The sequence below is a fragment of the Magallana gigas genome, chromosome 8 (genome assembly GCF_963853765.1).
Source record: "Magallana gigas chromosome 8, xbMagGiga1.1, whole genome shotgun sequence".
NCBI classification, from domain to species: domain Eukaryota; kingdom Metazoa; phylum Mollusca; class Bivalvia; order Ostreida; family Ostreidae; genus Magallana; species Magallana gigas.
In genome coordinates this window covers 24,128,837-24,152,123 of record NC_088860.1, presented here as the reverse complement: position 1 = coordinate 24,152,123, position 23,287 = coordinate 24,128,837, and the positions used below count along the sequence as shown (strand labels likewise).

General features: G+C 34.7%; 1 protein-coding gene across 3 annotated transcripts in view; it reads right to left on the bottom strand.

Moving 5' to 3' along the window:
* Positions 1-21,073, bottom strand: part of LOC105346688 (disks large homolog 1) — a 42,897-nt gene extending 21,824 nt beyond the window's left edge. Inside the window, exons 1-8 of one of the 3 annotated variants that reach the window (XM_066069216.1) lie at positions 20,839-21,073; positions 19,998-20,129; positions 16,763-16,899; positions 16,247-16,366; positions 10,367-10,399; positions 10,127-10,174; positions 8,909-9,033; positions 3,263-3,365 (exon numbers count right to left, since the gene is read on the bottom strand). In XM_066069216.1, the coding sequence (XP_065925288.1) occupies positions 3,263-3,365; positions 8,909-9,033; positions 10,127-10,174; positions 10,367-10,399; positions 16,247-16,366; positions 16,763-16,899; positions 19,998-20,129; positions 20,839-20,857 (717 nt within the window). In that variant the 5' untranslated portion in view covers positions 20,858-21,073. Of the gene's footprint in view, positions 1-3,262; positions 3,366-8,908; positions 9,034-10,126; positions 10,175-10,366; positions 10,400-13,141; positions 13,468-16,246; positions 16,367-16,762; positions 16,900-19,997; positions 20,130-20,838 lie in introns of those variants that run through there. The other 2 variants (XM_034472987.2, XM_066069217.1) reach the window with 2 other exon arrangements.
* Between the last annotated feature and the right edge of the window lie 2,214 nt (positions 21,074-23,287).

The following is a 23,287-nucleotide window of genomic DNA, read 5'->3' as shown; positions in this document are numbered from 1 at the left end:
GCCATAAAAGTAGTAGATAGTTGTCTGTTAAGGTGTTAATATAATGTATTGCTTTTCAGGTTAAAGGTGAAAATCTTTTTTTCCTTACATTTTATTGTGTTCCTCATGTTTCAACTCATATTTTCTTTATAATTTAAAATTAAAGAAAGTAGTCTTTTGAAATGTTAGTAAAAAAAACTTGATATAACTATATTTACATTTTTCAGTGTTTTTTCATGTGATAACACTAAGTATCAATTTGTTCATATTCAGTCCAGTAAATTCAAATGACGTTTGCTTATTCAAATATTTAAAAGTACAATTGCTTTGAATTAAATTAATATAAGTAATAAGAAATCATTCTTTCGATATTGTTAGGTGTAATTTCGTTTCGAGCTTTATTGGGTTTGACCACGCCCCGACCAAAATAATCAACTCATGATATTCGATCAAAGAATGATTCCTTATTTGTTAAATAATCAATTTCTGATCAATTATATACTTATATATTTGTATACCATTTAATCAGAGGAAAAAACATGCTTGTCTAAAGAAATGAACTTAGTCATCCAGTTTTAGTTCCCTTCGAACATGTGGAAGTATTTTGGTTTCATCACATTTATAAAAATGTCGAACAGGAAGCTTTAAGGAATTCATCGTCTGTACATTATGTTCTTTTTACCTGACTTAAAATACATCTTTTGCATGCTGTGTAATTGAATGACCCAATATTTTTTTAAAAAGATGTATCTTCGGTTGCACACCGATAAAATGCAAACTGCTCTCTTTATGTCTAAAATATCAAAAATGCTATAACTTTAAATTATTCAAACCGTACCATTTGCATAATTTATATATTTTAGCATCCAAACCGGAATAATTTATTCATCCAAACCGTACTACTTCTTTAGCAGGTGCATGAAGTTATTGCTATTTTTATACATATTAATGTATTTAAAAAAAATCGGTTTGATTTTATTTGGTTAACTTAATGTTTTAAATAAATTTTGGCTGCTTCACATTTTTAGTATGTGTTATATTATCTACGTAATCTAGAAATAGTTCTTGGTTTTAGCGTTAAAATGACACGTCAACGATTGATTTTTCTACAAATAAGTCGTTTTTATTAACGATGAACAAAAATAACGCACACTCTTTTCAACTGCAAAACCTTCAGAAAAATATAAAGCACTATTACGATATTTTAATTAATATTTACCTCATTGACGATAGAAAAAAGGACACAACACTCATTGTTTTTGCAATGGATACGCCATTTTCACGTTATCCAAACATGTCACTACCGGCGCGGATACACGACAGTGGTCTACAGAAGTACAACTGATCCTTTTATCTATCCCCTAAAATAAAACAGTGGCTATGTCTCTGACCTGTTAATAGCAAACTGTAATGTATTTTATACCTTTTCAAGCCTGAAATCAATAAGACAAAAGAAAAAGTTTTAAAAAAAAGAAGAAAAAAAAACCTTAAAAGATTCAGTCTCTGCTGACATAAAAAAAAACAAGAAAGTACTTTATAGAACAAGAACCTGTATCAAATATTGGTAATAAAATCTATGACAGATGGGTGTGCATCAAAGGATGCAGACACGCTGGAGGCTGACAAACTAAACTACAGTATACCAAATACAGGCGGTACCAAACCTCACTTTGTATAAGGACTGTAACCATCGTTAATTACAAAGTTGATTACGATTGGTTGGTTCAATGAAAAGACCAACAAATTGAACCCCCTACAATAACCCTCCGGTAGGATATTAACATTGCACAATTTAATAAAACAGACCCGACTTAATTACACACCAAGCCCGCATGTCCCTCTCTCACAGCAGTGGCAGATTGAGTTATCTTCCAATATGTTTTTTATTTTATTAGTATCCACAGTATCAATTATAAGATGACCTTATCTCTTCATATTTACTATCGATCATTCACGGAACCTCCCTTCAACCACAAACTTTGGAGATTTTTTTTTTTTGGGGTTATTGTTGTTTCGGTTTTCCTCATCATCGGTACTTAAGTCATGGTTTAACACATCTTCATAATAGCAATGCCTGAATGGGTAGATTGACATCTGTCTTCTGTTTTGTTGTCACTTTCAACTTCTTTATTGCTTACAAAAATTGATAAGTTAAAAGACACTAACTTAAAAACCAATAATTTGCTATTATGAAGATAATGAAATTGTCTCCGTGTTTTGAATTGATTTTTTTTTTATCTGACCTTGAGTGCAAATTGAATATTTGTCGTACTGATGATATTGTGTACTCGGTGCAGATCGGTTTGTTTGTCATTTTTCAAGCATAGCTGCCAAAACATGATGCATTATTAAGTGTGATATTTGTCTTTGTGCTGATAGCTCAGGGCACGGTCCTTTTGGTCTACTTAGGAAACCCAATAGATGATGATTTCTATGACTATCCCTACAAATGCCAGATACTCTTATTATAATGGTAAATGTCTGTTGATTTTGATAAAATGAGTGAGTAATTCATATGTTAACTTAGAACTTAATAATTTATTGTGATTTTGGTTTTTTATTTACTTCTCTCTTACTTTCTCTCCCCTCTGGGAGGAGGGGGTCATGAAAATAAATCCTTTTTGCCTCCTCTCAACAACAGATGTCATACATTAAATTTAGTCCAAATGAGCTTAATATTATCTGAGGAGACATCAGAACAGTAACAACAGGCAACGCACATTTGTTTGTTATTACATTTATTAAGACCTTGACCTTTCTCAATGACCTAGAACCTTACACACAAGTACTGGTGAACTACAGGACCACCAAAGAAGCATTCTGTTTTTCACCTGGTTCAAAAGTTTGACACAAATGACAAAAAATAGAGTTAAAAACACAATAACTCAGATCCCCATAAAAATCAACCATCATCAAAAAAAATGAACTATAAATGATTGTGTAAATCTAGGAAAGTATATTCTTGATAAAAGCAAGGATTTTCTGTTTCAAAAAAGTTTTAATTCTATGACTCTCTATTATCAATGAGTTGACAAAGGTAGGAGTGGATGGGTGTCAAAGTATTAGAATTCTCAGATCCTGGGTAAAAACAAAGATTTTCTTTGGAAATAAGGAGTGTGTTTCTAGACCTACATTGGTCAGACCTGATGGTTGACATTGTAGAGGGATAAAAATACAAGAGATCGCAGACTCTTGATAGGAGCAATTTCAGACTAATCTGACCTGAGAATTTGAAAAGGTGAGGTAATTACACCAGGGTTCTCAGTAGCAATTGAGTACGTACCAGCACAACCCGGGTACCAGCCTGCTTGAGAGCGTCCACTGCCTCGGAGTGTGTGGCCTCTGACACATCGACCTCATTGACCTTCACAATGATGTCATTGATTCTGAAATACAAACCAAGTTGATTAATTTACTAATCATGATTCCTATGAATAACATAATAATGCTAACACACACAATGTATCGGTTTTTGGGAGGTCTGAAATACTATTCAAGCCCATTACATATGATTACTTTAGAAGTACTGGTTCTGGGGTGGGGGTCCCAAATAGTTTATTCAATAACTTAAAACCATGATAACCTTAAGTAATGTAATATTGATATAATAAAAAAGTACTGGTTCTTGGAGAGAGAAAACAGTTCCCCCATTAAAAAGTTACTTTAAGCAAAGTCATTTCCATGATGTCAAAAATGGAAATTATTCTAGAAAAACAAATGGTCTGCCATTAGGAAAATGGCCTTTCATCAAATGGTTTGTCACCTCATGGAATAGAAAACATTAAAAATAAAAAAAAAGCTATCTAATTTTTGTCTTAACAACCAATCATCTATCTGTTCAAGCAACAGTGTTTTTCGGTCAACACCATCATCTTACAAAAACATGCAACCCAAGTCGAGAACTAACTTATGATAAACGGTCCACAACATTAATTTCGGTACACAGAATGACAGACAACAAGAGATGTGTACCTGTGCATCTGTATTATATACAGCTCAGCAGAGCTATTACAGGTAAAGATTTGATCTCCTGGAAAGATGTACATACTGTCCCCGAGAAATTCAGGTAAAAATCACAGAACGATCAGTTTGTCCCTCTGTCTATTCCCAGGTAAAAAAGTTTCATGACAAAGTCAGTTGCACAGCTACATCACCAAGCAAAAAGGCAAACAGCCGACAGCAGGAACGAGACTGTTTGCGCTAAACTTCCTCCAAACTCCGGAAAATCTGGAAGTCCTTTGACACTTCTATCGTTTAATCATCACAGCATGTTCCATTGATTAATATCAATTCATATCCCCTTTTTTTATATTTCTGCACAATTGATACGAACAGCAAGATTCATACAGCGCAAAATAACAAAAAAATTTGCCTATGTTGCATAATTCCATTAATATCTATACAGTTGACAATAAATCTCCTTTCACTTTACACAAAGTCCCTAATATATATCTGTCTATTGACTTAAATTACTAGGCCTCAACCTTTCTTGAAACCACTAGGTTGCAAAGGGAGGGAGCATCCATGCAGTCTGCTTGATTGACAAGCATTAGTGACTGTGTTTTTGCGTTGCCTGCAGAAGAGCTCTCAATAATTAATAAGAACTAAACAAATCCCTCGTCATTACGTTTGGCTACCTCTTTTGTAGTCCGCCATTGAACAATTAAATGACACCAATCAGTGTGAACAAGAGCAGCCACTTTCCTTTTTTTATGGAGAAGAAATCCGACCCATCTCTGTTGTTTTAACACCTTCCCCAACCGAGGCATCTACATCTAATGTCAGCCTTACACCTCGCAGAAAAGATGGCACTAAAAGTAATGAGAGTTTATGGTCAGCCTTGGCACCAGAGTTTTTACAGATTTTGGTAGCTAGGTCATAAAAGTAAAACGTATCACCGACTCTGATGATTGTTGGGAGCAGTCAGTTTGTCACCACCAGGATGTCAGAATTACTCCATTGGATGCAGTTCCGTGTTGGGTGCAGGAAGATCGTCACCAAGAGACAGATTGATCTCCATAGCAAATAACAAGGTATACCATGTTCTGCATCCACATCAAAAAACACTTTCTTCTGGCATTTCACTTGAATACTTAACTACACCGTTGATTGCCCTTCACAACATTGGATGAGAAAAAAAATCCTACTTTAACGTCACTGAAATGTCTTCCTGACAACTAAGCAAAAAAATGCAACTGAACAAGCAAGAAAGGCCTCAAAACATCTAACTGTCCTTGGACATCTAGATTGAGCAACTTCAGTGATGCTTTCATTGAAGCAATCTCAATATATTCAGCAGGCTTTAAAAAGGAAATGATTGCCATCCTTAACACACTTGATTTATCATTCTGGCTCTGCAAAATGTCCCAAAACTTCGTGGAAACTGACAATACATCAGTTTTTGGATCTTAAACATAATCATTTAGCTCTCAATGACTAAAATCATGGCCAAAAAATACTTTACACAAAGAAAACGAATCTGAGAATTTTTTTTTTTATAATTGAAAAAGAAAAAATACTGGAGGAATATCTGTGGATAATTAAATTTCTCTGTTAAATGGATGATGATATTAGCATTGATTATTTGCAACTTCTTTGCATTGAAGTCATTAAAAGGACCGAATTCTCTGAAATCTCGATGCGGGTTGGAATTTCCTGATTCCAAAGTTGAAGTCAAACTCCAAGAGAATTAGAGACACCGAATTGTAAGGAGCCAATGGCAATCTGGAGAGGCTCGCAATTCCCAAACCCGAAATCTGAGTCAACACAGCTTCAAACCAAAGTCAACAAGATGAAAGGGATGACAATTGGCTAGTTTTGGGGAATGGTACTCCTAGTTAATGGATTTGTTAAATAATTCATCCACAATCAATTATCTTGTGTAAATGGAGACTAACTTTTCTTCTTTGGAAAGCAGGAAAAATATAGATTTATTCGCCAACAAAAAAATACTTTTAGATATGTTGATATTCATTTGACAACATCATACATAAACCAGGATAGTCCTCGCACAATGTCAATTTTGGGCAGAATTATCTCGTCAGCCAATGAAGATGCTTTGCCCTGCTCAACAAGGAAAAGGCAGCCCAACAGTGTACTTAATTTTTTAATGTACAGATATGATTTATGAACTAATTGTAAAGCAAGTTAAATGGCTGTGCATCCCAACCCAATACAGTTAGAGCCTATCAGTGTGATCGGAACCCCCTATTGATTCTCCCCAGTTTCTCTCCTGTGTTCCATTAATTAGGTTATCTGTGCCACCAGAAAAAACAGTTTTTACATCGAAGACCTTTGCCTTGGAATCATGTTTGATAAAATAAAGAAGGCCAAAATACAATCATAGAGAGTTTGTAGATGTCTTAACAGTCTTATTTCCCCTGGGGGGCTCTGAGAACAAGATCACCAAAATGGGGAGGGGGTTCCAAATACAATGTTTTATGTTTATAGAAGAATAGAAGAGAGTGGGATTTATAAAAAAAATGATCAAATTTTCATATAACCCATGTATAAATTAAATTCTTTTAAAGGGGCATGGTCACGATTTTGGTCAAAAATTATGTTTTGGATTTTAATGTTTACAATGCTTCAGTAAGGCATTTTTAATAAGCAACCAAAATTCGAGTATCATTTGATGAGTAATAAGCGAGTTACAGAACTTACAATTCTTCGCTATGTAAATAAAGCTTTTGTTTACATTTTGAATGTTGAAGTGAAAATTCCAGTTTTACACCTAAAATGAATGTATTAATCGTTGGGAACTGTTTATTTATGCTTAAAATGAATAACAAGATAGACAAACTAGCTTGAAATTTTTTTTTATCTTTTTTTTACCTTTGCAAACTACAAACTAGCGTAAAATAGAGCATGTTCGTTGAAATCTAAAAGCGGAGGTTAGTGTCGGAGAAATCTCCGTGTAAATGTGGAAATTGTCAACAGATGCCAAGTATCATAGAAAATGGCTGTCGTCGTTATTTCGACATGGTTAATTCCGACTTTAAAGAATGAATATTAAACATCCCGATTACAATTATAACATTTATTCAGTTAGCGAAGAACTTGACTTGGAATAAAAAATTTAATCGAGGTCGTTTTCAACTTTGAATGATAGCAGATTAACAGCTGTCATTTACTTATGAAAATGCATATATTTATGCATACAATGATACATGTATTTATTCTTTAGATCGACATGTGAACTCAAACATTATCAATTTTGTTTAGTCGATTTTTTCAGTAACAGAAAGGCATCAACCAGCGTTAATTATATTCAGAGCACTGTGTACATTCATTTGTATATGTAAACCAAACCGGAATAGATGGTGTGACGTCAGAATAATTTTTTTTTTTGGTTTTTAATACAAAAGAGTTCTACATCATGTCAGCCTCCAGTAAATACGATTTCTCCAACTTCAAACGTTCATTAAAGCTTAATTACGTATTTTATTTTCAAAAGAGCATGACCACATGTGATAATTTACACCACTTTATTAAAATAAATAAATTATGTTTTTGACTTTCCTTCCCCTTTAAAACTCAACGACTGGCACCCAAATTTCATTTGATCATTAGAAATGCATTCCTAAAGCATTGCAAATAATAAAAACAGAAAAATAAAATTTGACCAAAATCGTGACCATGCCCCTTTAAAGGTTTTAAATCTAAAATGTGTTAGCTATTTTGATAATTTTAAGATTTTAAAAAATTCAATACTTGTCCAAAAATGTATAAGCTTGGTCAGAGAATGAATAATTTTTCAAAATAAATGTTATTAAAAAAAACCCTAACAACTTTCTTTTACATCATACAAATTAAGAAGTCTTGTTCTGGCATATTAAGTGTTATGAAATGACCCTATAATGTGCTGATTTAATGGAGTTTCCATCACATCATTTAAAATTGTTCTGCTTAACAAGAGACAAATTTTGTTTTTCAATTAGTCAACTTACAAACATGAACAGGCAGGGAAGAAATACAACATGGCTTTTAGTTATCTTAACTGACAGAGACATCAAAATCATACTGAAAATACCCCCCCCCCCCCAAAAAAAAAAAAATCTTGGAGCAAAGATCTGTCCCAGCTCATTGTTTAACATGTTCTCACTTCATAAAACTCAGAATCTTTAGTTCTTCTTGGAAGTATCAGATATGACATTTTATGACCTGCTGTTACATGAGGTTTCAAGGAATAAACTAATCAAATTGTGGCCTAACTTGATAGCAAGTGCATTGATCTAGTATCTGAGCCTGCAGCATGAAGATGTGCAGGCTTGCGGAGAATCTGTGTAGGATCGTGGCTTTATGAATGTTCCATCATCACAGATCTGTGTTCTATGCTTACAGTACCATCACTTCTCTTGCATGATGCACTGTACTTTTGATCACAGAATTCATCAACCCTATTGCATGCTAAACATTGATATAGAAAAGTGATAAAAAAGGGGGCAACATATTCTGAAGTGTACTCTCACATCTTTTTTTAATTACAATGAAGACTAAATAAGCATATAATCATTGGTATCAAATACTTATTCCTTTTTTGGTTAGCCCAAAATTTCTAACATTCTGTAACATTTCTCTCCAGAATCTGGATTCTCTTCATCTCCATTGCATCATACTTAATTCTCTTACATTTTTATATTATCCAATCTTGTCGTTTAGCCCACTAAACAAAACTTTATAGATTTATTAGTACAACAAGAGATTCCTGTTTTATTTTTTTTCTATTCAGATTAAAAAATAGTTGTTTCAATATATTGTAACCAATAAGGTTTTTCCCCTCCAATAAATTATTGTTACATAACAAGTTAGATAATCCAGACATGACCAAATCAGCTTCAACAAATCAAATAGAACTACACTGGAATCTTCAAACACTGTAAGACTTCCTGCAAAATTGTTCATACATTTACTTCCCTGTAAGACTTACTTCAGTCTCCCGTCCTCGGCAGCGGCACCCCCGGGGATGATCTTGGTGATGAAGATGCTGGGGTCCTCCCCAATATGAGGATTGTCTGCCCCTCCAGCAATGCTGAACCCAAGCCCTGTGTTCCCCTGAAAGACATGGTAAGGAGTCTAGTGAATATGGGGATAATTTGGAATGTGAGCTATGTTTGTGACTACCTCTCTGTGACACCCCCCCCCCCCCCATGTGACAATAATGAAAAAGGTTAAACGTTTTTAAAAGAAACTGATCAGACAGCATAGAGGTCACAAAATACATAGTGGACAATATCATTCAAGTCCAGGGATGCTTGAACCTCTACATTTGACCTCATTATCTATAATAGGGGAACCTATTTATCATTAGCTTGAAGTCTTTCTCGCAAGAGTTCTCAAAGATTTATCTCTGACATCCTCATTTGTCAAGAGTTATTTAACACATAACCTTTGACCCCAAAAATAAAAAGTTATTTTACATTTGACCTTTGACCCTACAAAAAAGATGATCTACTCTTTAAAGGGTACCAGTGAACCAAGGTTGATGTCTGTTAAGCAAAGGATTATAAATCAAATGAGTGAACGTTTTGTCCATTCAAAGGGGTCACGTACCTTCTTCTTATGGAATACAAATTTATTAGATTTTCTGCCTGTCAAGCAAATGGTTAAGTTTTTGAATGAACAATACTTTGTCTTATAATCAACATCCAGAGTAGTTTTGACCTTGAGACCTTAAAATTCTTGAAAGGTCATCCATCTACTTCTTATGGAGTACATGCACCAGTTTAGTGAAGGGTTAGAATGGGAAAATTGATCCCCCTAAAGCAAATGGTTTTCAAATGTTGAATGGACAAAGCTTAGACTACCACCTGATGTCCAGAGTAATTGGACCCTTCCCTTGACCTTGACCTAACATCAATGGGGGAGGGGGGGGGGGGGGGGGTTGTAAAAAGAATCCTGAAATTGTGTACAGTGTAGAGAGTCTTTAAGAAAAAAATCATCTTTACAATTAAAAGGCTATTGAAAGACGTGCAAAATCAACACAGAACTTGTACAAAGTGATATTAAAATTGAAGCTAATGTGAAGAAAAATATTCTGTTCTTTACAATCAGTTAGTGTAAATACATCAATAGAAAGAAATCCAACTAGATACAGTGCCTTATCTGATCAACTAACCAAACATCTTTTACAGATGACAACACCTACCCTAAATAATGGAATGGTTTCATACTCCCACTCTGGCTCTCCATTTATCTAAAAATAGAACAAAAATTGAAATATCAACACTCAAACATTCAAAATTGGCTAATACATTTTACAAACTTTAATCAGATAGAATATCTGCAATGATTTTCTGACTCTCTGACAGCAAATTGAACAAAGAATCTGACAGAAATCAATATTGACACATTTATTACATTACAAAAATCAAGAAAGCTGTCTTACATAATCGGATTCTCCACCCTCGGATCCTTGTGGCTGAAAGAACAACATAGCACGAGTTTATAAACACATCTACCGGTACAACCAGAACTGTGGCATGCAATGCCAAGAGCCTGAAGACTTATCTCAGCACATAACAGTGAACTAAGATGAAGAAATCAGGCAAAATGATCTTATTTTTATGACTAAAGAAAGAAAAAAAAACTTAAAAAAAAAAAAACTTGCTACAGAATAGGGTGGATATGGATGAACTTGGTTTGAGCCCATGACTGCTGTCTCTACAATCTCAGAAGACAGCGAGTCTCTTATATAATATGCACATGTTGAGAATATATCATACAAATATGAAATACTATGTGCTATTTCGGGGGAAAGAGATACAAAACCTATGAATAATTAACAGGGAACCATTAGCTCTGGAGCCCTCTTTGACACCCAAGAGCTGGCTCATCCATAAAGCCTTTTGCAGATTTCTTCATTCCCTTGATAATGATGGAATTAAATACAACTCAAGATGTAGCTATATTTTTGGGTATCGTCACCTCGCTTTCTGTTTGCCACCTTCCCACATTTCAGAATTCCCCCGTGGTGACTTCTAATTCCAGTAAAAAGTCTGTTTACAGTTAGCATGAGTTGATTTCACATGACCTTGCATCAATGGTCCAAATACTTACCAAACAAGATATCAGTCTTGTTACACAATGCATTGGTGTATACCATTTTTATAATACTAGCACATGTATACAAGTTTTTATCATAGACTAAGTTAATTTGATGGTGAAATTCAATATGGAGAATGTCAGTATACATTAAGGAGATGTTCCATAAATCCCTTAAGGTAGAAGTTTATTGTTAATACATGGCAAAGACAAAAGGGCAATCTAATCTACCGTAATTTGCAAAATATAATATGCAGTTGCATATAAAACCTAAATTTAAAGAAAATTGAAGTTTGGGTTCATAATATGCACTAAGACTTTTGACCACTATGTCATGGTAATTCTGGAAAAAGTCTATGAGGAAATTTTTTTGGTACTGAAAATTTCACATTCACAATGTGATGTTTCTGAGGCAGATTCTGCATAGCAGTAATCTTCAAACAGCTCGAATAGGGTGAACCATTGCAGACAACAGGTATTCACTCGAGGTGTTACATTTCTTTGCTCCAAGGGTACATGTATGTCTGAGATAATCAACATGATAAGTGGCAAGCGCACCTGTGACACTGTACAGCAATGGCTTCGGTAGGGCCACACAGGTGTTAAAAATAACAAAAAAACAAATCTTCAAGAGTTGTTTTATTCTAGTAATTAGTGATTAATTATGTACTTAAATTACTTATTAACTTAAAAAAAATGTGGTAGCTAGGCTAAAAGGCCTGCAATCGGGATCTATTGCACAGATCTATTAATAACATCTGTAATGGCAGCGTACATCCGGATGGTGAATGCACTGCTTTGATTGGTGAATAAACAGTTTATATTAATTTTAAATAGCCATTTTCATACAATTCATTTTCTGCTAAATATGCCCCCCCCCCCCTAAATTTTTAATTGCTAAAAAAATGCAATAAACAAATAGAAGTAAAGTTTCAGTGGCGTTTAACAGTGTAAAAGGCTAAGTACATATACTATTTATGAAATCCAATGTTTGACCTGTTAAAAATTCATTAGGGTGTATAATACGTACCCCTAGAGCTCTCATTTAGAAATTTTATAGAATAAAAGTGTGCATTACATTCTGCAAATTACGATAATTCAGTTTAATATAGTCTCTCTCTCTCTCTCTCTCTCTCTCTCTCTCTCTCTCTCTCAAACTTCACATTTCTCACATAAGCTAAGCTATTTGACGGAATTCTATAATCCTGTTTACATCCATATTTCACCTGTGTTTACTTTCATGCATCTACAGACAATAAATAAACCAATCCGTTGGTTTACATTTATCTAATTGAGTGGATGAAGATAATCCTAAACACATTTTCTGCTAATAGAAAAAATTTCTCACACGAATCTAAAAATATATGACAAGTTATTCTTTTATCAGTATTCGACGAAATCCTCAAGTCTACCAGTTTGACAGTCAGATGACAAAGAGTTACCATGTAATTATCTCCTACTTAAATCTCAACTCGATCATGTTTATTTCTCATCTAAAATTCTTTGAAAAGAAATGTGGTCTTTCCATTTTCTAATTGCTTTTGGTCCTACGCGTATCATATAAAGCAAAAAATATTGTGAAACAAAGACATTTTACATTCAAGTCAGTTTGCCAAGGGGCAAAATTCATGAGTTCCTACTGAGAGTGCAAAGTGAAACTCAGAAAAATGTGTTCCAATTCGTTACAATGCCTGAATAATGTTATGGACTAACGGACACTAAACAGACACGACAAAGAGTACCAGGAAAACAAGTGTATTCTGGGAACTGACGATGAGCAGTAATCACATTGACCAAACATTAATTGCTTTGCCCCGAGTTTGAGCAGGTCATGATCAATAGCATGAACCTCTTCTGCCGAGAAAATGTCTTAATCAATACAATAAAGCATTGAAGGGTGCATGTTAACAAATTAATTTAATTCCGATTCTGAAACCAAAAATAGTTCCACAGATCAAGATTAATACCATAAATTCTGCAAGATTTATAGAAGGATTGGTTAGATCATCATCATGAAATGCGTTGTTGCTGACCCGATTTAAGGTCAAATGTATATTTCAAATACATATTGCAAGATCAAAGCAGACGTTCTACACCTAAAAAATCTACTTAAAATTACCCAGATCTGTCCTTGTCCATCCTGCTCATACATAATCATATCCACATACTTCTTGAAACTGACCGATCGCACTCTATGACCACTGCGGAAATGCCACCAAGAGAACATGATGGGTGACCATGACCCCTCGCATCTACCACCATTCCCTGGTAACTCTCAGCAGTCCATCTCACACTTCTATCTCACCTCAGCAGACGTGATGTAAAACCCAATGGAGATACTACAACAACAGGCACCGCGTGAAGTAGGTAGTCGGAGGTTTTCATGAGGTGACACACATCAATATCATCTTATCCCTCCTCCAGCATTCCAGCACCACATTTACGCTGTCGACTGCTGTTATTTATGTCAACATGCACAAAAACCCTCTTTTTCAGAATCCCAGAAAATCTCATCAGCAGCTGCACACAAAATGACATCACATCTTTCACGGTCCTATTATTGTAGGCGATCACTAACAGCATCCCCCGAGCCTGTTTTGAGACCAACAATGACGGGGACACTGAATTATGAGCTCAATACCGGGAGAGAGAGTTAAGGTAGTCCACTTTTCCTTCTGGTTACCCCTGAAGTATCTGTCTGGTGCCTGATTCTGGCAAATATCCTGATTCATTCATTAAAGGAGCGACATCTTCAATGTTCTATCAAATAACTGATTGTCAGATGCCATGTATAATAAACCTTGTCTTTTTAATCTCCACGATGATCAAAGATGAAATTGTTTCAGACCCACATTTGCCTAACATTGATTTTTCTCTTTTACAAAAAAATAAAAAATAAATTATTATATCTTTGCTGGTATCAGTAAATTAATTGAATAAAACTGACAATTTTGATAAGAATACTTCATGTATTTTTAGGTTCCATTTGCATGCTCGTTTCCATGACAACCACCATAAACTAATCGAATCGACTGCCATTGGTCCAGGAGGGGTCAGAACCTTAGGGAGGCACATCACGAGAGCACGGTGAAAATTCACAACCCATCCTGACAGACTCTTACGGACAATCATTGGGGAGGGAGCTAAGTTTGAAAGCAATCATCAAAGTCTGTCACCAAAAACTATCACCTGCCAGGGAGGGAAAATTTCCCCTAAGACAACCCTCAAGTATCACCTGCAAGGGAGGAAAGTTTGAGAAAATTTCCCCCAAGACAATGGAGGCGACTCATTACTACCAAAAACAAAATATCAAAAAATGACGGAGGTGAAATCTGACTCCTATGTTTCATGATTGTCACCTATTTAATATATCAGCAAGGCTGACTATATATAATTTACACAGAAGGCACACCACGAACTCCTACAGGTCTCAATAAAATCTTCAATAAATGCCACACTCAACCAGAAAAGTTTTCATCATAGCAAATCATATGTTCGTCGTCAACTCCAAATACCTAAATGAAAAAAACAACCCTGTTCCTCCTGAGGGTATTATCATAAAAGACACGAAAGTGCACATTTATTGCCTTCCTTAATTGTTTTCCATTGTAATAAAATCTCAGATACAGTGATCATAAAACATCATAAAAGAAAAAGAAGCTTGTCAAAATAATGTATATAAATGAATTCAATGAACAATGGGCAATTTACACTCTCATATATATGAAGTTCATTAAAAAAAGAATGGCTCTTGAAACTGAATTCTGGGTAAATATTCAGAGAGACAGCAGACGGCAGTATTTTGGCTCCTCCTGTATTCATGCTATCTACTCATCCATCATGCCGGTAATCATAGTGTATCAAGAGAAGAGAAACTTTATATGACTACGAGAAAGACAACTGGCGGACATTAGTGCTGTATCAAAATCATGTAATATATTGTCAACTTTCTATAAGAGGACAGGATAAATAATTCCAACCCTTTTCCATCCTAAAATAAGTTTTCTAGTTCCACTATATGGTCTGATTTTGTGAGTTTGGGGAATTTAAGTCACATGAATGGCCTGCAAAACACATCCTCATAGTAAAAAGTAAGGGGGTGGTTGAATTTTGAAATATTGTGACAACGTCCATTAGCTGGGAAGGGGAGACATAAGCAATGGCTAGAAATCCGAGTCCTGATCAATACTCGGTGTCCACAGGACGACAATCCGAGCCCAACATTTGTGGCCATTAAGACACTCAGGGAAACAAGTCTTTTTACACTAATGGAATCCTGTGTACAAGCCTAATGAATTGTTAAAAGAGTTTCTGACCACTGATGACAAGTGTGAACCTGGTTTCTTGATCACTTTTATCACTTTTTGCTGTTTGCACTGAAGCACTGAATCTGAAATCATTTCCTTTCTTCCTAATCCTCAAGAGTCTTTATGGCTCTCACATTCAATAATCCAACAATGGATAACATTGCCGGAGTCAAATAATACAAAAAGTTTTATTACTTTACCTATTTATGCCAAGATTAAAACTGTCAATATGTAAAGCACATTCTCTAGCATTAGTTCAGATATTTAAAAATTTATCCATCTTACAAACAAAAGAAAATTAAGAGAAAAATATGTGCCGTATTATGTCCATCTTAAAAATTTTTTGATCTATGTATTGCAAATTTTAACTCAACTTAAATTTTAAACTTTATGTTCTAACAACTTAAACTCAATAACAATAATATGAAAAGAAATGCATTGTTTTTTTATACTTTAATTTGAAAGCGGCCCTTTTTAACCTCCTCCCCATCTTCAAGCTGGCCCAGGAACCATCAGACCATGCTAGACAACAGACCCCCATGCTCTATGATATTGAGACACACACTTGTCCCATAAGATGGATGTTAATTACAAAATCAATGACCAGTTAGAGGCCTTAATCAATTATCCAGCATGTCTGCTTCTCTATAATGTGTAATAATACTTAATTCTGACTTAAGCACTCCCTTCTTCAACACAACCAAGAAGAAGCTTAGCTACTATGTGATATCAAGGCTTTTGACAGCAAAAATAGCCCATAATTGTTAGAGGAAAAGGAAGATAATCCACAACTGATCAGATTTCAAAACTATCAAAAATTTGATTTGAAGGTAATTAGTGCCCCTTCCCCTGTCCAAAACTAGTTATCCAAGTTATGTTGTTGAATGTGACCTGTGACAATTTTAGGTTAGACTTACTGGAGGGGGTAAAGTATCTACATCGTCGTCGGCACTGATAATGTGAGCTTTGGTGTGCGTGTCATTTCTGAGCTCTGGAGGAGGGGGAGGTAACTCTTCATCCACAGGAGCCACAGACTTCTATAAAACAAAAGAAAAAAAAGTAAATTCTCACAAATACTGCATACAGGGTTATTTTCGCCATGTATTATGTTTGCCCTTCTACACTTGGAAACAGTTTCTTTCCAACGCCTGCTGACAACGAAGGCGAAAGGTGTGAAAATAAAACAGGGGTGCATATTTTCCCGTATATGGTACTGTATATACATTCAAAAACATCACTAAATGCTTTGTACTCACAAAATTTTATCTTGAATCCCCGTCATATATATAATTTATCATAAATATAATTAATCATTTATATAATTAATCATTTAATTCATGAAAGTCATGTTTTTCTCTACTGCAATATTTCTCATTAGGACGGCTTGTGTAGTTGGGTACACCGCTACTGTGTTGTGACTGTCTGATGATTACCTCTATTTTGGGCTGTGTCACGGTGGTGATAGGTGGCTCCCTCTCCCACTTACTGGCAATCTGTAGTGTCTCTAACGTTTTCTGTTGTGTGGATTTACTTTCATCTAGAAGTGTGAACTCATAGAATTCCTGTATGTCTGTTCGGAGAAAAAAATAAAAGCAGGGATGGAATTTTGGTTTACATCTTAGAATTAATACACAAAACCTTTTCTTTACCTATTCTATCAGCAAGTAAATATTAATGATAATTTTGTGTTATTATTGGTATCTTTAATCAATACATGATAATTTAAGCCAATGAAAGGCTAAGCTAGCAATATTATAACTACAATGTATGAACATCGATGGCCAGTTTGAAAGTTTTATGTCCACTTCCAATATGTATGACCATGCAGCATTCCAATCCACATATTAACCTCTTTCTTAATGTGCCTAGTCTTTAGTCCTTTCAAATGACTATGTAAACATTGGAGGGACAAATAAATGTATACAAATCCTGCATTGTGCAGTAAAGGTGTTAAGACACAACAGACAGGTCTGTCCCCCCCCCCCCCAACTTCCACTCACTACACTGATAAGATTTATGGCCTAGCTGAGAGAACCTGACAATCTGAACTGTCAACAGAGAATGTCCGTGCACTTATCTGGGTCTCCTCAGGTCAGCTACACAGGTAAACACAGGTAGTTTCGTCAAATAAGACAATGATTTATTTGGTCCCCAGACCCCCACCGCTAGAGATTACAGAGTTATCTCTCACTCACAGCTCACAACCCAGTGTTTGGTGTGCACTAAAGCATTGTAATATTGATTTCCTCAGGGGTAAAATGCTTGTCTATCAAATTTAGGCTGTGGGGTTTTTTTTTTTAAATCACCTCACCAAAAAAATATATGTTCTGAAAAAAGATTGTTTACTTCTACCTCTTAAAAAAAAAATCCACAAAATACAGTGTTTCTAATTTGACCCACACTGTTATTTTCTCTGGCTGGCTGCACAGCCAACAGATAGAACACAGTTACCATGACCTTCATTCTGTCATTGAGGTAATACTAGACCTTCCAGTGTATGGGGCATACCTGAATAAACCTCAGTACAACTACAGGTAGCTTAAATCAAACCAACTTAAATTTAAATTCATGGTCAACAAACCAGCATCTTTAAACATTTTCAAAGATACATAACGGTAGTTTCTACACACAGAAAAAAATACACAACATGAACTGAAGAATCCTGGACCAAGCATATTTTTGTTAGCAATGAAATATGTGTAACCTGATTACTAATGTGTATAAACTATTATGTTAAAAATTCCTGTTAATCAAGACTCTTGATCAATACAGCACATTCGATCTACCTCACTACCCAGCAAGCAGACAGACAATTGTCGGGGTACCTAATCTTTTGTGTACAACTGTTTAGCCCACTTCATCATTCTTATCTCCCTTACATCTTTGAGCTTTGAATTTAGTTCGAAAAATATATTTTTTATTTTGAAACTGAGATGTAATTTGCAGACCAGACTTAATCAGGTGAATCATGTTTGAAGCCTACGCACACACCATCTGCGTTCAATAACCTTATTCTAAATCTATGGTCCATTCCATATTCCACATACCATATACATGTACTTCTAAACTGCATATATACTTTTAGTGGCGTGTACTGTTAGTAAATGTACTAAGATCTTAACCCTTTAACCATGTAAAGAGAGAAAGTACTAGAAATCTCAAAGCTTATTATCTGACAAATAACAAGAAAGCAATTATACAAAATGAAGCACAATATTCCAACTTCATTTTCAATTTACTGGTTGAACTTCACACGTCTGGTAAAAGGCCAGAAAGACAGACTGAGACAAATACTAATAGGATTTTCACCTCAAACAAACACCTGAAACCTTTGTACACCAAATAGTCAACAGCAGTGGAAATAATGCAAATTTGGTCTTAAATCAGGACAGGTTACCGTTGAACAATTACATTCACAATAGAAATAATAGTAGGAAGAAAATTTGACGACACACAAATGTAATACATCTTGAGTGCATGGTAATTTGTGCTCATTATATTTACACACATTCCTCAACAAAATAACCTGACATACCAACTCAACTTAAAACAAAAACAATTTTCGGAACTGGCCCACATCAAACCTTGTTGTAAATTTATCAATGCCTTTGCCAGCTAGGCTTACTCGTGTAAGAAAATTGTCTTAAGAAAATCAACGGTAGTTCCTCTGTGTCATTTACTTCCTCTGATTTCACTATTTGAAGATCAAGCTATTTTAGCACCATAATTAGGACAAGGCCAATTTTTTTACAGTTGTGTTTTAAATCTAAATGAACAGATACCCATTACCCAGTTCTCTACCTTAATCTATGTAGATTTGAAAGGGAGGGTGTTGGTGCGTGTGTTGTGAACCATTAAATTGAATTATTGACATCATTTTATGATTATCATATTCAAATCTGAGTTTCCAATTTGTACTGGTCCACTAATCTATCCGTATGGTCTGTAGAGGAGCACTCTCAAGAAAATTTTTTTCAAGTCTCTTGCATAATTAATAATAACAAAATAATGTCAAGAATGTATGAATTCAGTTTTACAGTAGTACACTACCTCATTGGTATCAACTATATACATTTGATTTTATAGTTTTTAGCTGTGAAAGTTGCTTTTATATATAGACAGAACAAACATCAAGAGCCTACATATTGCATTTTGCTTTTCAGATATTGTATCATATCAATTTTATTTGTTCAATGCACAGCCCTACGTTGTCAATCAATCATAAAACTGAATCATATTTTGCAAAAATTTACACCGGAAATCTGGCTACTTTAGCAAATCTTAGATACAATAGAAATAATTAGGAGAAATGATGTATATGTGTTTCAAAAGATTTGATCATTACATATCACTACAAGAATTCAATATAACATCCAACTGAAATTCAATCCCACATTAAAGCAATTTAGGAGGTCGACAATTCAATATGAACAGAATCAAAAGCTTCCTGGACTTGACTCTCAGTTTCACAAGGAATGTGAATAATGAATGACAAATAACTCCTTCCTATAAGAAAGCTGGCAATTCATGTAGACCTACTGAGTAAAGCCTGGAATAGCTTTGTACACCCAAAGCTGAAAATTCATCTAACCATCTAAGCCTACCAAATAAAGTGCCAAGACAATTCAACATTTGTACATCCCGAAGCTGAAAATTAAATCTACTTACCAAGTAAAGCCTGGAAGAGCTTGCTTTTGAATATTTTGATGACACGTTCTATGGCTATCTTGAGCTGTTTGTCCTGTGGCTGGGTGAGTCTGGAGTGGTAGTCCTCCAACAGCTCCAAGGCCCGATGAGCATCTGAAGAAGAATATGCCATATACACTACATAATGTGGAATAATATATCTAATATTATCATAATAGACATGATTTATAATGAAGGATGTAGTAGGCATGTAAAACTAGGAAAAAATACACCAAATATAATCTTGAAAATAATGTGTTAGAAAATTACTCTGATGATTTTAATCAAGAGTGTGTTTTTCTATGGAAGAAATGGAAATAGAAAGAGATTTTCAAATACTACCCAAGTTGAAAAATGTACACAAATACGAGCACTCACTGATGATCTTGAATGAATGAAATTGAATACTGCCGACTAATTCTAATCACCACATAATATAATGCAAATGTGCTTTTAACATGGTGGGACCCCAACATGGTCTCAAATTTCCTTTGACATAGCTCATATGGCATTTTTGCTGGGTTAATAAATTGGCTGTAATGTTGTTAATTTATTTCAACCATTAATAAATACTTTTGTGCCACATAGATAGGCTAATATATTTTTACCAATGAGTCAACCACTGTCAACAGTCGTTTAGCAATTAGTACCCACACCTTAAAAATTTTAAGCGATTCTAAAGTGGTTCAAGTTGTTTCAATAGTACATTTAACCACTTAAGGAATGAAGTAGCATTTAAGCACGTGCTAGCTGTGGGTTCTAGTGGCTAGTTACACGAACGCTGTAGATGTAAACAACAACAGTGTGACAACATTGCACAAACCTTGTTTTCGGACCGGCATGGTGTTTTGGAGGGGTTGTCCTCGAAGCCTGGCCTTGCAAAGCACCTGTTTTCGGATCTAAAAGGCTTGGTGAATCTGGGAGTCGTGCAGAATGATTTGGCGATGTGCAACGAGCGCGGGAAATGAGTTAAACATCCAAGGAAGTCACACAGGAAACGATGAGATGCGTATTTACCATAAAGATGGCGGATTACTCGAAATAATTGTCACGTGACACAGGGAGACGTCATTATTTCAAATATATCTTACATTTAGAAACTCTCTCGGATTTTTCCTAGAAGATGTAATAAGTTATGAATTTTCAGATTCTAAGTACAAAAATATGCCCATTTACCAATAAATTATAAACATGTGGTCATTGTTACAAAGATGATATTTATATACCCATTGAGCACTCCCTTTAAATTTTGAATAGGTGTGACAGGTGGCATTTGACCTGCTTATTCCCCACTTCAAGAACGTGAGTTATTTCCCTTATAAAATTGGAACTCTTCTTTGTTAGCGTAACTTCCGCTGACTACAACGTATGTTGTTATGGACGCCTCCGCCGAATTAACGCTATTTAATGACTGGACGATCGCCAAACTAAGAGAATTTTTGAGAGAGAATAATCAAATAATATCAGGTAGCAAAAAGGAACTTGTCGAAAGAGCACGCGGCGTTATTATTCTTAAACTAACGGCTGTCCAAGGGCAAAACAATCAGTCTGAGAAAAACTCCAAGTCGTCAACTTTTCCAGATGGAGAACCTATACCCGATATCCGCACTCTGTCTAACTGGTCATCAGATTTTACTAACATTCCCGATTTTTCAGAGAAAGATATTTATAATTATCTTGTAATCAAAATGAACACTAAACGTCAACTTAAATCAAAAGTGTTCCTTGAAGATAAACATGTCCATTCGGTGGAATACAACCCTATCAATAATGAAAGTTCTCATTGTGCCATACGTTGTAAAGTTATACCATCATTCCCATCAGCTGACATGAGCAAGCGTCCTGACTATGATGTGTCAACATTTTTGTCAAAGGTTACAGGCAATGTGTTCGCTGCACATTGCACCTGTACAGCAGGGTATGTTAATTGTAATTGTGTACACTATCGTGCCAGAAGTATGTACACTTTTCCTTTTTCCCTATACATTTCATTGAAACAAGACATATTTAAAAGGGTTTTTGTTGTTATTTTTTGTCAGATTTTGAATAATTTTTTATTGATTTAATGAGATTCAATTTGCACTTTTTGACAAAAGTTGAAATAGTTTTTTGACAACTCATTTGTAAATTATGATATTTCAAACACAACACAAAGATATTTTTTAAAGACTCTATTATACTGTATATCTTTTGCAAAAAATATGATGCCAAAAAAAAAAATAGAGAACTTTATATTTTGAATTGGTCAATCCAATTTTTTCAAAATTAATTAAGGGGTTATTTTTTAACGAATCTTTAAAAAACGTTGGTTTTCAATGATATATAGAGTGAAAAGAAAAAAATTGACATACTCTTGGCACTGGTCCGAGTGTAATACATATAATCAATATCTTAATTACCAAAAAAAAAAATTAAATAAAAAAAAGATGGGGAAAAAACTTAATCTTTGTGTTTCTATGAAGTACTTGTTTCACTTTAGATATAACTCATGAAAAGTGTGAAGTTATTTTTAAATAAATAATTACAGATATATTTTTCTATTATCATTAAATCACAGTTTTGGTGAGGCGTGCAACCACATTTCTGCATTACTTTATACAATTGCTGACATTGCTGAAAAAAAGAAAAGTGGTCTTCTTTCATGTACGTCAACAAAATGTGTGTGGAACAACCCAAGGAAAAGAAAACTTAGTCCAAAAAAGTGCAGTGAAATAAAATTCAAAAAGTTTTCATTTGGCTGTTCATCAGTTCTAGAAAATAAAACCAGCAAATCTGCAACTAACAGCATCATAGCATCAACAACATTCAACGTAGAAAGATTTAGAAAAACTCTTGTTGAAAAAAAATCTAAAGCAGGCTGGCTTACATATTTTGCAAAGAAAAAAGATGGTACTGAGGAAAATATACCATTGCTTCATAATATTTTATTTATGTATCATGATAGTGTAGATATGTGTAATTCACAAGTACAAAGTGATTTGTGCAAATATTTTGAGTCTCTCTCTGTGTCAGATGCTGATTGTGCCAAAATTGAAAAACTTACAAAGGGTCAAAACAAAAGTCAGAACTGGTTTGAATGCAGGAAAGGAAGGTTGACAAGTTCAAATTTTGGAAAAATTTGTAAGCTAAGGCCAGAAACTGACCCCCAAAATTTATTGAAATGCTTTTTGTATGATGTTTCCTTTCCCACCAACAAATTTGTCAGGTGGGGAATTGAACACGAGCCTGCTGCTAGGAGATTTTATTGTAAACTATATCCTTCATATATAGTG